Source organism: Fukomys damarensis, unplaced genomic scaffold, assembly GCF_012274545.1.
Source record: "Fukomys damarensis isolate Sample0158 unplaced genomic scaffold, DMR_v1.0_HiC HiC_scaffold_19, whole genome shotgun sequence".
NCBI classification, from domain to species: domain Eukaryota; kingdom Metazoa; phylum Chordata; class Mammalia; order Rodentia; family Bathyergidae; genus Fukomys; species Fukomys damarensis.
Window position 1 is genome coordinate 22,769,885 of NW_022900931.1, and position 14,180 is coordinate 22,784,064.

At 36.2% G+C, this 14,180-nt stretch overlaps 1 protein-coding gene across 1 annotated transcript in view; it reads left to right on the forward strand.

The window, feature by feature from the left end:
• The window catches only part of Lrp6 (LDL receptor related protein 6), a 70,251-nt gene that overhangs the window by 46,479 nt on the left and 9,592 nt on the right, over positions 1-14,180 (forward strand). The window contains exons 13-17 of the mRNA XM_010643552.2: positions 112-302; positions 3,819-4,028; positions 6,424-6,549; positions 10,646-10,882; positions 12,321-12,431. Coding sequence (XP_010641854.1) covers positions 112-302; positions 3,819-4,028; positions 6,424-6,549; positions 10,646-10,882; positions 12,321-12,431 — 875 coding nt within the window. The remainder of the gene's footprint in view (positions 1-111; positions 303-3,818; positions 4,029-6,423; positions 6,550-10,645; positions 10,883-12,320; positions 12,432-14,180) is intronic.

Below are 14,180 nucleotides of genomic sequence, written 5' to 3' on the forward strand. Positions count from 1 at the left end.
TTTTTTTTTTTTTTTTTAACCTCTTAAGGTAAACCTTTACCTCCTACCATAATAAAAAATATTCTTGTGTGATTTCTTATTTTGGTAATCTGTTTTTCCTTATCTTTTTAGGTATATGTACTTTACCAATCTTCAGGAAAGGTCTCCCAAAATAGAACGGGCTGCTTTAGATGGAACAGAACGTGAGGTGCTGTTTTTCAGTGGCTTAAGTAAGCCAATTGCTTTAGCCCTTGATAGCAGGTTGGGCAAACTCTTTTGGGCTGATTCAGATCTCCGGCGAATTGAAAGCAGTGATCTCTCAGGTACTGAGGAAGTTTGTTCCCATGTTATTTTGAATTTTGAAGATGATTCATCAATAGCATTTGTATTTTTCTTGCGTTGTATTATTTTTGTACACATTGGTTTACATGCAGTTTTATCCACTAAGCACAGTGAGCATCAAGTTAGTTGGTGAAAGCTTTGCTTCAGCATTCATTCAGTTGTTTCCTTGTTATCTAAATACATGCTAGATTTCTTGATCTGTAATATCTCTCTTCTCCTTTCCTAGTTATTTTGCTATGTGACTGGTCTCTTTCCTGCTCATTTTTTTCTTCCTGAATGTTTCATAAATCAATTTTGACAAGCATAATTTTAAATATAAAAACATGATTTTCTGAAGCACAGTTTCTAAAGTCATTAGTTTATTTCAGGCTAGTTTTTTAACCTGTAGGAAAGGGGTTTCATTGTACATTTAATTCAGAATATAGTGGTGTTTGTATATAGCTGTAATCCTAGCACTGATGCTGAAACAGAAGAATCTCAAGTTTGAGGCCAGCATGGATTACATAGCAAGACCCTGACCTTGAGACAGGGTCTCACTATGTAGCTCAGGCTGGCTTTGAACTTGTGGCATTCTTCTTGCCCCACCCACATGCTGGGCTTGCAGGCATGCACTACCTCCCTTGGCTTCAAAAAATCTTTGTTTGTAATAGCTAAAACTTGGAAACAGCCCATTTGCCCATCAGTTGGAGACTGGATAAAGAAGATGTGGTTTTCTATAAAATGGAATACTACTCAACCATAAAGAATGAGAAATTAGAGTCATTCATAGGAAAATGGATGCATACTGAGAATATACTCCCAAATGAAATAAATAAGTCACACATGTATAAATACCAAATAGTTTCTCTGGTATGAAAAACTGTATTGGTACATAAGATCCTGATGGTATAATTGACACTGTGAAATAGGAAGAAAAGGGCTTAAGGTGTAGGGGAAGTGGGAAGGGTAGGGGAAAGGTAATAAAGGAAAAGAAAAAAAAAACATGAGAAAAAAATCTTTATGTCTAGAGACATTTATAGCGAAATGAATGCACATTGAGTCTATGATCTTAAGTGAGACTATTTGGTGTAAATACTGAATAGTTTCTCTGGTGTGATAAATTGAAAGTGTAAATGAGGACCTAAATGTATAATAGGTAATATAAAATAGGAAGAAAGAGTCCCAAGGGGAAGAGGAAGAGGAAGTGAGAAGAGAGAGGGGAAAGGAAAAAATACGAGAAAAGGAAAGGAAAACATACGAGAAAAGGAAAAAACAGAAACAAAGTCTTTGTAGGGAGAGGTGGAGGGGTTGAAGGAAGGGCAGGGGAATGGTTAAAAAAATAAGAATCAATATATGATGTACAGGTACAAACTCCCAATGATAAATGTCATATTGTATAGCTAAAATGTACCAATAAACTTAATTTTTTAAAAACTTTAAAAAATGTATGTATAGTACATATATGTACATACACAATAGATATATTCTAAGGGCATATATGTCTATATACTCCTTTAGAAATATGTAAACAGATGTACCTTGAGAAAGCCCTGGAATGTTAGCATACTAAAATGTTAAGGAGTATCTGATTGGAGTGGCACAAACCTGTAATCTCAGCACTCTGAGAGGCTGAAGCAGCAGGTTCACATATTGGTTCCTAGCCTGAGCACTTAGTCTCAACCTAAAAATAAAGGTCTGAAGATCTCAGTGCCAAGGCCCTAGGTTCAGTCTCCAATACCGGAAAGAAAATATTACTCTTAACATTGTTGGGATGGTTGTATCTGTGGATAACCTTTGTAATTTTTTCTTATATTTATAGAAAAAAAACTTCTGTGTTCAGTTTCCAGTGCCCCATTTACTTCCTCTGATTCCAAATATCTGCGTGCACTTACACAGATGTATTCACTTGCCTGGTGTAATATATTATTTCCCTCACCTGGTTTGTGTGACTCTTATATCACCTCTGATTTATAATTAATTATTTACGTCAACATTTAAGCTCTTTTATTGGTATTGGAGATAGGTTCCCTTTTTCTTTTTTTCTTCCCTTGTGGTGTTTTATTTTGTTATTAAAAGTAATACACATTCATTAAAGAAAACTCAGAAAATAAGAGAAAATTATCTGCAGCACTGTAACACATTAGTGAGTTGTCTTCTTTCTCTTTTTCTATATGCATGGGTTTTTCCCACCCTAATTATGAAATTGTTCAAACATCTGGAAATTATAGAATTCCTGCTATCCAGCCTTGTCGTATTTGGATGTTTGATCATATTTGCTTTTGGTCCTTTCCCTTTTCACTCTCTTGAAAAAAAACACTACAGAGAATTCTGAAGCCTTGTATTCCTCCCTGATTCTCTTCTTGTTGTCTTCCACAGAAATAACTTTGCCATGCATATTTTAGACTCTGTGTTTATTTTACCATATACACACATATATTTAAACCACCTTTGCTTTTGAGGTTTAATAAAATTGTATTTTTTGATAATTCACATTTCTTCTATAAATTGCTGTTCATAGGCTCTGTCCAGTTTTTTGTTTCCACTTGCTAAAAATTCGTTATTCAGGATATTAATTCCCTTTTTTAAGTTACTTATATATTGGAGGAGAATTGGCTTGTTTAAGAAATTTAATCTTCACTCATAGAGTTGGAGTATCCCTCCTTTTACCTTGGTCTTTGTGGTTTTCTCTAGTGATCTTATACTTGATTTGCAGGTTTAGAGTAGCCTTCTTTTGCTCATGGCATTAGACAAGCAACTCAGACTCATCCCCTTTTTTCTGTGTAATGAATAGTTTTTCAGTACCATTCACCAAACAGTCTGTCTTTTTCACTGTTTTAAAACGTCACTATTGTTGTCATATGAGATTCTTGTACATACTTGCCTCAGTTCTGTTGCATGTCTCTACTGTATTGCATAGACCCATGAGTCTCCCTTATCTTAGGATGATCATGTTCCAAGCCCTCCATTAGTTGCCTGAAACCATGTGTATTACCAAAACCTACCTATAATATGTTATTTCCTGTAGTCCTGCATCATTGCTACATAGTAACAAAATTAATCTGTGTGTATCTTCTCAGCATGATTTTCAGATTTTATGGTAAAGAGTGTATATGTTGTTTTCTCATGCTTTTAGAATCTTTTATTTTTTTGAGTTTATTGGTGCATTTTAGGTATACAGTACAGTCACATTCATTATTGGGATCTTGCGCCTTTACATGACAGGCCTTGGTTCTCATTTTTTCCCCTTATCCCTGCCCTCCCTTCGCCCCTGCTTCCCCTCCCCATTTACAAACACTTCATTTCCATTTTTTCATTTTCTCATATTTTTTTCTTTTCCTTTATTACATTTCCCCTCCCCTTCCCACTTTTCCTACACCTTTAGCCCTTTTCTTCCTATTTCACATTGTCTATTATCTCATTAATTGCTTTTAGAATCTTAACTGCTGTTCAGTAAATAACTGTTGAAAGTATAATTCGACCACATGGAATCATTGCTGTTGATTGTCTTCCTTTCCAAGGTGCCAACAGGATAGTATTAGAAGACTCCAATATCTTGCAGCCTGTGGGACTGACTGTGTTTGAAAACTGGCTCTACTGGATTGATAAGCAGCAACAAATGATTGAAAAAATTGACATGACAGGTAGAGAGGGCAGAACTAAAGTCCAGGCTCGGATTGCCCAGCTTAGTGACATTCATGCAGTAAAGGAACTGAATCTTCAGGAGTACAGTAAGTGCTGGAAGTAAAGCTAATTGGTGTACTCATGTTTGTTGTAAGAAATTAAGATGTACTTTTGTGTCTTCAAGATTTTCATGTATTTTTAATTTTGCATTTTTTTAAACTCGTGCTTTAGAGTTTTACAAAAAACTCAACTGAAAGCTTTTTCAAGTTAAACATCTCATAAAATGGAAGTAGGAGAAAGGCACAGTCTTGCTCATTTTAAATTTCCTGGACTAGTGGTGCACCTTAGTGGTAGAGTCTTTATTTAGTATGTGTGAGGCATGGGTTTCATTTCAGTACACAAAGAAAACCTGCTAGGTAGGATACAACAGCGACTCTGATTGTCATGCCTTTTGTTTATAAGTTTTGGTCCCTTTAGTATAAAATTTTTATTTTTCTTTTTCCCTCTATGCCCTTAACATTTCAAAGAAAATTTTTATATAATGATTAATATACTTACCATGGATTAACTATATTCTTGAAAGTAAAACAGACTAAAAATTAGTGTGAAAACCTAGTGAAGGGTGTGTTTAATCAGTCTTTTCTTTTCCTTAGGTAAAATTTTAAATTCTTAGCTTGGATGGTAGTGGTACTTGTTTTTACTATATTGAAATCTTTTGAAAGGGATAATCTTCTTTGCTTAATTTCCTGTTAATACATCGTGGTGCCAGAAGTGCTAATGATGGTGGGAGTGTAGTACTAGAAAACTGCTGAAGCTCCTTACCTTTCCAGCTAGTTCAGTACTTTCAGATGGAATTGAAGCTTGAAAGGTGAAAAAGGAGAATACCACAGGTCATTGAGGTGTTCATTGTGTTCCCTCCATTCATAAGATTACAAGTAAAATAGAAGTTTTTGAGAATTAGAAAGTTGGATATTTTGTCATTTATGATCTGATATATAACTTAGGGTGGACATTTAATTGAAATAAGATAATAATGACATAGTTCCTAAATTATACATACAGTTGCTATATGAATATTTGTCTTTGTAGAAAATAGCAGTGGATGTTTTCAGGATTTCAAGGGAGAGTATCTCCCTTTAGATACCTTGGCATATTTTGGTTTCATGGTGGGGAAAGCATTTTTGTGAAATTTCTGATAACTTCAAGAGAATGAGATTATTGTCTCTCAAAATTGCCGTGGAATTAAAGGTTGAGAAACTGCTGTGTGAGTTGTATATTCTAACAAGTGGTGTCTAGGAATGTCTGCTCCTTCGTCCACAGCTGACTCTTGGCCTCAACACAGGATCCAGTTTACTGTAGATGAGAGATAACACATGGTGAATGCCTACACCTTGGTATTTTGTGATGACAAAGTGTCAGGTTACTTGCAACACAGACTAAACAGAAAATTCAAAGCAGTCATTTCCTTAAATATAACTTGTGAAACACTGAAAAGTTGCCTAATAGTTTATTGCTTTAATTAAAGATTTTTAACTCAGGAATTCTGACTGAAAGATAAAATTACCTCACTTAAAAAATATACAAATAGGGTCAGGGATTTAGCTCAGTTGTTCTGCCGCCTGACTTGAAAGGACAAGGACCTAAGTTTGATTCCCGGAAAAGAAAGAAAAGGAAGGAAGGGAGGGAGGGAGGGAGGAAGAATATATACAAATAAGAGGAAATGAAACATTTGTAATAGTGCAAGTCACTTTCTGAATTGACAAATAAACTTGTCTCTTTCTGAATGGCTTAGTTCCATGTGATCTTAAGAGGCTTTCTCATTATACAATTTTCAGACTAGGGATTCAGTTCAGTGGCACCATGCCTGCCTTGTAAGCACAAAGTCTTGGGTTTTGACCCCTGGTACCAAAAACAAAACAAAACAATTTTAAAGTGAAATTGTTTTATCTCTTAGAATTTATTTTGTGGGGTGGCCCCAGGGATTGAACTCAGGACCTTAAGTTTTTGAGGCACAGGTGGCGCCACTGAGCTAAATCTCTGGCCCTATACAAAATTTCTGACTTGCAAATCTAATTTAGGGAAGAGTTCTTATATTTTAAAGAGAATAATATTCAGGTCTTAGGCATCTCCCCAAGCAGTTTTCCTTGTTCCCATAATCAGCTTTTATTATTAACAAAGTTAGCATAAACATATACCGTTATCTTGCTTACAAATTGTGTGTGTGTGTGTCTACCTGTTGTTGCAGTACTTGGGAGACTGACAGAGGAGGATCACTGAAGTGATCCGAGGAGTTTGAGATCAATCTGAGCAACATAGTGGGGCACATCTCAAAATACAGTGGATGGGTACATACATACATACAGATACAGATACATTCTTATAGATTTTGTGGGAATGGTGTGAGGAATTGTGTAGAAATTAAGTCCATGCTGAATCTGTAGTTGGTTTTCTTTGTGGTTCATAAAAGAAATTCATTTTGACAAGAGTTGTTCCTTTTTCCAGGACAGCACCCTTGTGCCCAGGATAATGGTGGTTGTTCACACATTTGTCTTGTAAAAGGTGATGGTACTACAAGGTGTTCTTGTCCCATGCACCTGGTTCTGCTTCAGGATGAGCTTTCATGTGGAGGTAAATATGTTACGATTTTCTTGTGCAAGCCTAAATGCCACCATATTCCATATCTTAGTCTAGCCTTCTGTGAGTAGACAGTGAAGCTGCTGTTTCTTATAACCTAGTTGGTTATTTTTGTTCTGTTTATTTGTACTTTACTAGGCTTTGGAATTATTTTTCCTCCTTACCCAAATCCTCTTTCCTGTGACAATTTGCTTCTGTTTTTAATCTCTGTTTGTGTGAGTTTTACATTCCACATACAAGTGTGTTGATGTATCTGTCTCTCTATGCCCTACTTATATTATTTAACATAATGTTCTTCAGGCTCATTTGTGACTGCAAATGAAACACTTTTTCTTTTCTTTTTAAAGGCTGAGTACTATTTCATTGCATATATGAATTGCCACATTTCAGCCTGAGAACAGCTGTAATTTCTGGTAATAGAATAGCAGCTTCCCTACCTCCCCAGATAGTAGTGAGATGAGTCCTGCTTCTTGCACTGTCCACCTACTGAATTCTGGATTCTGTCAGTGTGTGTATCACTGTTAGGAGTATGTCCAGTGAGAAGAATAGCCTTTTGTTCAACTCTTATCAGCAATTTCCTGTTGTTTTTCTTAATTTCCTATCAATCAATCAATTTTCAAGGAAAGGTATTACTGAGTATACTGGTAATAATACTATAGTGAAATTTGACCACATAAGAGGCATAACAGATTGGTACATTCCTTGTTTAAATCATGGTGTGATAGTATCAATTAGCATAATAATATTTCTTAATTCAGAAATCTTTATCTTGAGCATAATTGTAGGTTAATTCAGCTGAGTTTTAGAAAAAATATACAACAGTGTAAATCAACACCCAAATCAAGATGTATAGTGCTGCCACTAAGATAAGTACCCTGGCAGATGTAAGAGCATTCTGGCTAGGTCATTTGTCATCCCATTGGTCACCAGGGTTGATTCAGCTAAGGTGAGGAGGGAGGCGGATGTCCCCTTCCTCCCTCACCGTTCCATATGCGTCCCTCCTGAAGCTGCATGCTTGGTCTGTGAGCACGATCGCCAAGGAGAACTGTTTCCTCAGTTGAAGGAATATAAGTAGCTGCACTCCCCTGCTAGAACCTCCAAACAAGCTTTCAAGAAAGGTACCCTGGCATTTCCCAGGTGTAGTGATTCATGCCTGCAATCCCAGCACTTCAGAGACTGTGGCAGGAGGATTGTTTTGAGTTTGAGGCAGCCTGAATTACATAGTGAGACCCTCTCTCAAAAGAAAAAGGAAAAAGAAAAGGACTCTGATGTCCCTTGCCAATTTTCCTCTGCCAAAAATAACCACTAGATCATTAGCCCCGTAGAGTAGTTTTGCCTTTTCTTGAACATTGTCAGTGGTATCATAATATGTAATCTTGTGTTAAGATTTTATGGCATAATGTATTTTTGAGATTCAGTAGTACAGTTGAATGTATCATTGTATGATTTTTATTGCTGGGTAGTATTTCATGATATGACACCACAGTTACTCTTAGATGAGAATTTCAGTTTTTAGTTTTTGCTATAAAGAGTAAAACTGCAATGAACATTTATATACAAGTCTTTTTATAATTTAATATTGATTTTACAGTGGAGATAAATGAAATATAAAATGTAAAATTCTCTACCTGACCTTTAAAACTTGATTTCACTTTAAAGTGTCTTATCTATCTATCTCATTTTGTATTTCTTCCCAACTTGCTCACTATTTTTATTTGGCTGTTTGGAGTTTGAGGACCCCTATGGCATATTTTTGTTTTGTTTTGCTTATATAGATTTTCTTGTGATATTTCAGGGATATAATTCTCTTCTTGCTTGCCTGTCCTAAATCTTACTGTTTCCAAGTGGCATCTGGTCCCGTAATGATCTGTGAAAACCTCACTAGCTGCTGTTATCTCCACTATCTGAATTGTAGCACTTGTTACCACAGTTTACATGACAGGTAGTTAAAGAGTAATGTTGTCAGTTATTTTTTATTAGTCCTTATCTTCAGCCAAATTCAAAGGTTTTAAGAGCAGGAATCGTTTTGTCTATTTTAATTTTCTGTGCAACGTAGTATAGTTGATGAGTATATGCATAATAGGCTCTTAGAAAAGAATCCTTCAGATTCCACATGCAGTGTTCATCTATAACTTGTAGTGTTCTGTTTTAAAGATAAAGGGTTTTCCAGGTCATATAGTAAAGTTGGGTATTCCCAAGAGAATTGGCTAACAGTCAAGTTTTTAAAGAGCTCATAATACAGTACCAAAGGCAGTGGGCTAAACTGTAAGACACCGTCCCTCTTATTCTTATTGCTTTGTATTCATCCCTTGTTTATAAGAATCTCTGTGGCCTGGGGTAGTCACTTGGCCTCTCTGAGCCTCTGTGTCCTCATTCGTAAAATAGGAAAATTGAACTTGAGGGCAGTTCTCAAACTATTTGGTCTGAGTATATTTTTATATTATTGAGGGCCTCAAACAGGTTATGTTTTTATAGTTCATGTGTATCTGTATTTACAGTGCTAGCATTTAAAGCAAAGAACATTTAAAAACTATTAAAAATAACGGTAACCCTTTACCCACATTCATAAATGAAATATATTAAGAAAACAACTACAGTATATAGTTAAGGAAATACAACTTTAGGGAAAAGAATTTATATTTTTCACAATTTACATTTTTGTGAAGTTTTACATTTCTAAGTCTTTAATGTTGAGCAGTATTCTTACGTATATTTTGACATTATTTTGTAATAGGTAGTTTTTATTGAAATGTATGAACAAAATTTGGCTTCACACAGATAAGTAGTTAGAAAATAGACTCTAATAATAGCTTTTTCAAACAGTTGTGGATGTTCTTGGATTCTACACCAAATCTTGACAAGTTTGGCTGCAGCATGAAATTTGAAACCACATTTGTTAACTTTTCTTAATCTGTCTGTAAAAATGCACTGACCTGGCTGGGTGCAGTGTTGCACTCGTGTAGTCCCTGACCTGTGAGGCTGCGGCAGGAGGATCACTCGAGACCACCTTAGTCATTTGGCATTAGAATTTTATTCAGACATTTCCAGATCTTCACGTTTTGACCCATCTCATTATATAATCAAAAATGACGTTTGTTCTCTATTACCAATTTCATCAGAAAAATCTTTAAGTACTGGGAATCTGTGAAGCTTACAGTCTTAGATTCATGTTTACCACAATTGTAACGTTCAGTTAACAGCTTGAATGTTGTAATTTGCCACAAATATTGTCATTGTTTTTGTTGAGGTTAACAGGCTCACTTAATTCCTTTTTTAGAAATTCCCACCAGAAATCCAAGTGTAAATAACTATAGTTTATGTTTTTGTCATTTTTTTAGATGAAAATAGTGTTTGACTTTGATTTCCATTTAGCACTCAGATCCTTTCTCTTTAGAAACTCACCTGCTTAATTTTACAGCGTGAGCTTTGTGCATACTTCCATTTCCTCAAACACTATTAAAGAGACTTGTGCCCCGGTGCTGATTTTAATATAGTTAATGTTTCTTACTAATTCATCACGACCATGCTTGCGTGAAGCTGTCCTTTTAAGCTGTGAGTGTGTGGCTGTCTGGAGCCCAGGGACTGCTAGTCAGGGCAGTGTGATGGCCACGAGTCCACTGAGGTGTTGACAGTCTTCCCACCCTTCCTTTCGTGGTATCAATGTAAATGCAATGTAAGAAGCAAATGACATATTAGAATTATTGTAAAAATAGTGAACTGCACTAAGAAGAGGACTTAAGGATTCCCCGGGGGGGTAGACCACCTTTTGTGAACCTCAGAGATTTAAAAAAAAAAAAAGTGCATTCTAGGCCTACTTTAAAATAGTTGGAGGCTGATGATTATAGTGATTGTTCTCAGGTTATATGTGATTGCAGCTAGTATAACCATACTTAAATTACAATATGTGAGAAAACTCAGTTTTACCCATTTGTGAATCTAAAGTAGTAGAAAAACTTCTGATTAAATGAGATACTTTAAAATTATATTTTGTATATGTTAATAAATGGGCTTCACTTGGATGTAAATGTTTGTACTTTTGTGTGACCATTATTGTGCTTTTGTCATTCCCTCCCCCCTTGTTCATTTGAAGAGCCCCCAACATGTTCTCCTCAGCAGTTTACTTGTTTCACTGGGGAAATTGACTGTATCCCTGTGGCTTGGCGTTGTGATGGGTTTACGGAATGTGAAGACCACAGTGATGAACTCAATTGTCCTGTGTGCTCAGAGTCTCAGTTCCAGTGTGCCAGTGGGCAGTGCATTGATGGTGCCCTCCGATGCAACGGTGATGCAAACTGCCAGGATAAGTCCGATGAAAAGAACTGTGAAGGTATCCAAAATTCCTCCATGTCTGGTCATGTAGTCCTTTTTCATCAAGTTGTTGAAAATTTAGTATGTTACTTTGGCCCAGGTTAAATTTGGGGCCTTTCTGGTAACTTCCAATTTTCTTGGTCTTCTGAACTACATGAAACTATTTATATACCTATGGCATTGCTGTGTATATACCACAGAAGTTTAAGCATGCTTAGCCAGCACCCTACAGTTGAACCTCATCACAGGTAATACTATACCTTTTCTCAGATTTCAGTGGCCTTTGCATATACCCTGTAATGACTTTGGAATCATAGGGAATATTTGGAAACTTTGAAGTTTACTGTCATCACAGTGAAGCCCAGGGTTAAGCAGACAACTTGTGGATTTTAGACCTATGTTCTAAACTTTTTTCCAATTAAGCATCACTGGTATTATTTTTTAGTATGACATTTGAGCATATCATGAAGATAATGCCATGTTCCAAATTGTTTTAATTCATTTCATTTGCATGAAGTTTATACAGATCAGTATTTTAGTCAGCTTTCTGTTACTATAATTAAGTGCCCAAAGTTAATTAACTTTATAAAGAAAAAAGTTCATTTAGCCATAGTTCTGGAGATTGAAGGGCCTGACACTGACCCCTGGCCAAAAGGCCTCATGGCAGATGGAAACATGATGTCTGAAAGACTTAGGAGAGGAAGAAATCTCATCCCTAGCTAGGAAGTCAGAGTGATGGGGTGAGGTCAGGTTGCTCTTTTTATAACAATCTCTCTTGTGTTGTTGTTTTGTTTGGTACCAGGGATAAAACTCAAGACCTTGTCCTTGCGAGGCAGGCGACAGCACTCCTGAGCTAAATCCCTGGCCCTATAGCAATCTCTTTTGAAGGCTCAGAGTCCCTTGACCCTACCTCAATCCGTTCTGAGAACAGGACATTAGTGACCTACTAGGCTGCCTTCACCATAAAGATCCTAGCACCTTTGTACTATATAACACAGAATTCCGTGCTTCAGCACGTGAATATTGGGGGACAAGCTCACCCCATAGCAGTAAGGTCTGAAAACTGAGAAAGAAGACCAAAGGACCGGGTCATGAGTATGTAAAAATAGTCCCTGTTTGCAGTGAATTCTGTATTATTTGATTTATTATAGTCTAAAATATCATACTCTCTTCTTTCCTTTACTAATCTTAGCATTGTATAAACAAATAAAATCTATAGAATTCTTTTGGATAAACAACAAAAATTAATTAGTAAAAGAAAAAAATTTAAAGAAGAATGTAAGAAATGTCTTGCTGGATTCTTTTTTCTCTCTCTAGTATTGGAACCCAGAGACTAACGTTAAATCTAAAAATCTAGTGTGTTTTTCATTCATACTGAAAAAGCACCTTTTGATGCTTGATAGAATTTGGCTTTTCATGATGTTAAAAATGAAAAATTTATTTATATTTTTTTCCAGTGCTTTGTTTAATTGATCAGTTCCGCTGTGCCAATGGCCAGTGCATTGGAAAGCACAAGAAATGTGATCATAATGTGGATTGCAGTGACAAATCTGATGAATTGGATTGTTGTAAGTAGAAATGAAATCTTGTAAATTACTCTTGAGAGAATTTTTTTAAAATACCTTTTTCCTTTCTTTATAAATTTTATTTATAATAAAGCCTTCCTTATTCAGAAAAAACTTTTATTAGTAAACTAGTTATTTATGCCTGGGATTATTTTGTTTTATGGTTTGCTTTTATTTTATTTTCTTCCTTTGATTTTACTGCGTTTATTGGTACTTTTTAAGTATACAGAACAGTTACATTCATCATTGGGATCTTGTACCTTTACATGACAGATTTTGGTTCTCAATTTTTTTCTCCATACTTCTACCCTTCACCCTATGGTTTGCTTTTAATAACTCCTTAAAGATAGTAGTTTTCTTAGGCATGAAAATGCAGAAATATTTAGTAAAGTGCAGGGAAAAAAATATTGTGCTACAACTAAATTCACAAAATTCTCAAATAATTTAGATACATGAAAATCATTTGGTCTGCATCTGTCTCCATTGTTTTTTGTTTTGTTTTGTTTTGGTTTTGGTACAGGGGATTGAACCTGGGACCTTTCACTTGCAAGGCAGGTGGCAGCACTACTGAGCTAAATCCCCAGCCCCTCTCCCATATTTTCTTAAAAGTGTTTCCACAAGTTTCTCAGTGGCCAGAAGACTATAAAAGCTTTCATAAGCTGGGCGTGGTGTGCATGCCTCTAATCCCAGGGGAGGCTGAGGCAAGAGGATTGCTGTGAGTTCAAGACCAGCCTGGGCTACATAGTGAGTTCCAGGTCAGTCTCAACTACATAGTGAGACCCTGTCTCAAAACACCAAAAGAAAAAAAAAAATGCTTTCATAAAATACAGCCTGAGGATGTTGGGGCCAGTATATACCTGGAGACGTACAGATTGTAATTTCTGAAAGGTTCATAACTGTTGACCACCCTAACATACAATGTATCCAAAATGGATATACTGTATTAATTCTGTAGTTAATACTGAATGGAATTCAATAGTTTTGGTGGTTATTTAGAAAAATTCAAGTGGGATACTGTGAGTTTTTCAATTCTGTTTGTTCATTCAACAAGCTGTGTGCCGAATACTGTGCTGTATGCTGAGGTTACATAGCACCTACACCAAGGTTCCCTGAGTCCTCTATGGCTGAGAGAGTAGTAAAAATAAGAATTTTAGACTCAGGCACACCTCATTTGAATCTTAGCGCCGTCCATCACCAGCACGTTATTCTTGTTAAATCCTAGTTTCCTCATCATTAAACTGAAGATAATGATACCTCGCCAGGTGATTGTGAGAAAATTAACTGATTTTAATGTCTGTCTTATTTAGCTTGGGTGATGTATAGTTTAGCTCATAGTAGGTACTTTTGATAATGGTGTGATGAGAAATATATATGTAAAGTGCTACTAAAATCTCTATACAGGTGGTAGTACAAAGGAGAGTGTAGGTAGATTTGTAGGGATGGAATTTCAAGGAAGGCTTCATAGAAAAATGCTACTTAGGGCTGGGGATTTAGCTCAGCGGTTCGGTGGCCTGCCTCGCAAGCACAAGGACCCAAGTTCGATCCCCATAATGGTGTGATGAGAAATATATATGTAAAGTGCTACTAAAATCTCTATACAGGTGGTAGTACAAAGGAGAGTGTAGGTAGATTTGTAGGGATGGAATTTCAAGGAAGGCTTCATAGAAAAATGCTACTTAGGGCTGGGGATTTAGCTCAGCGGTTCGGTGGCCTGCCTCGCAAGCACAAGGACCCAAGTTCGATCCCCGCGGT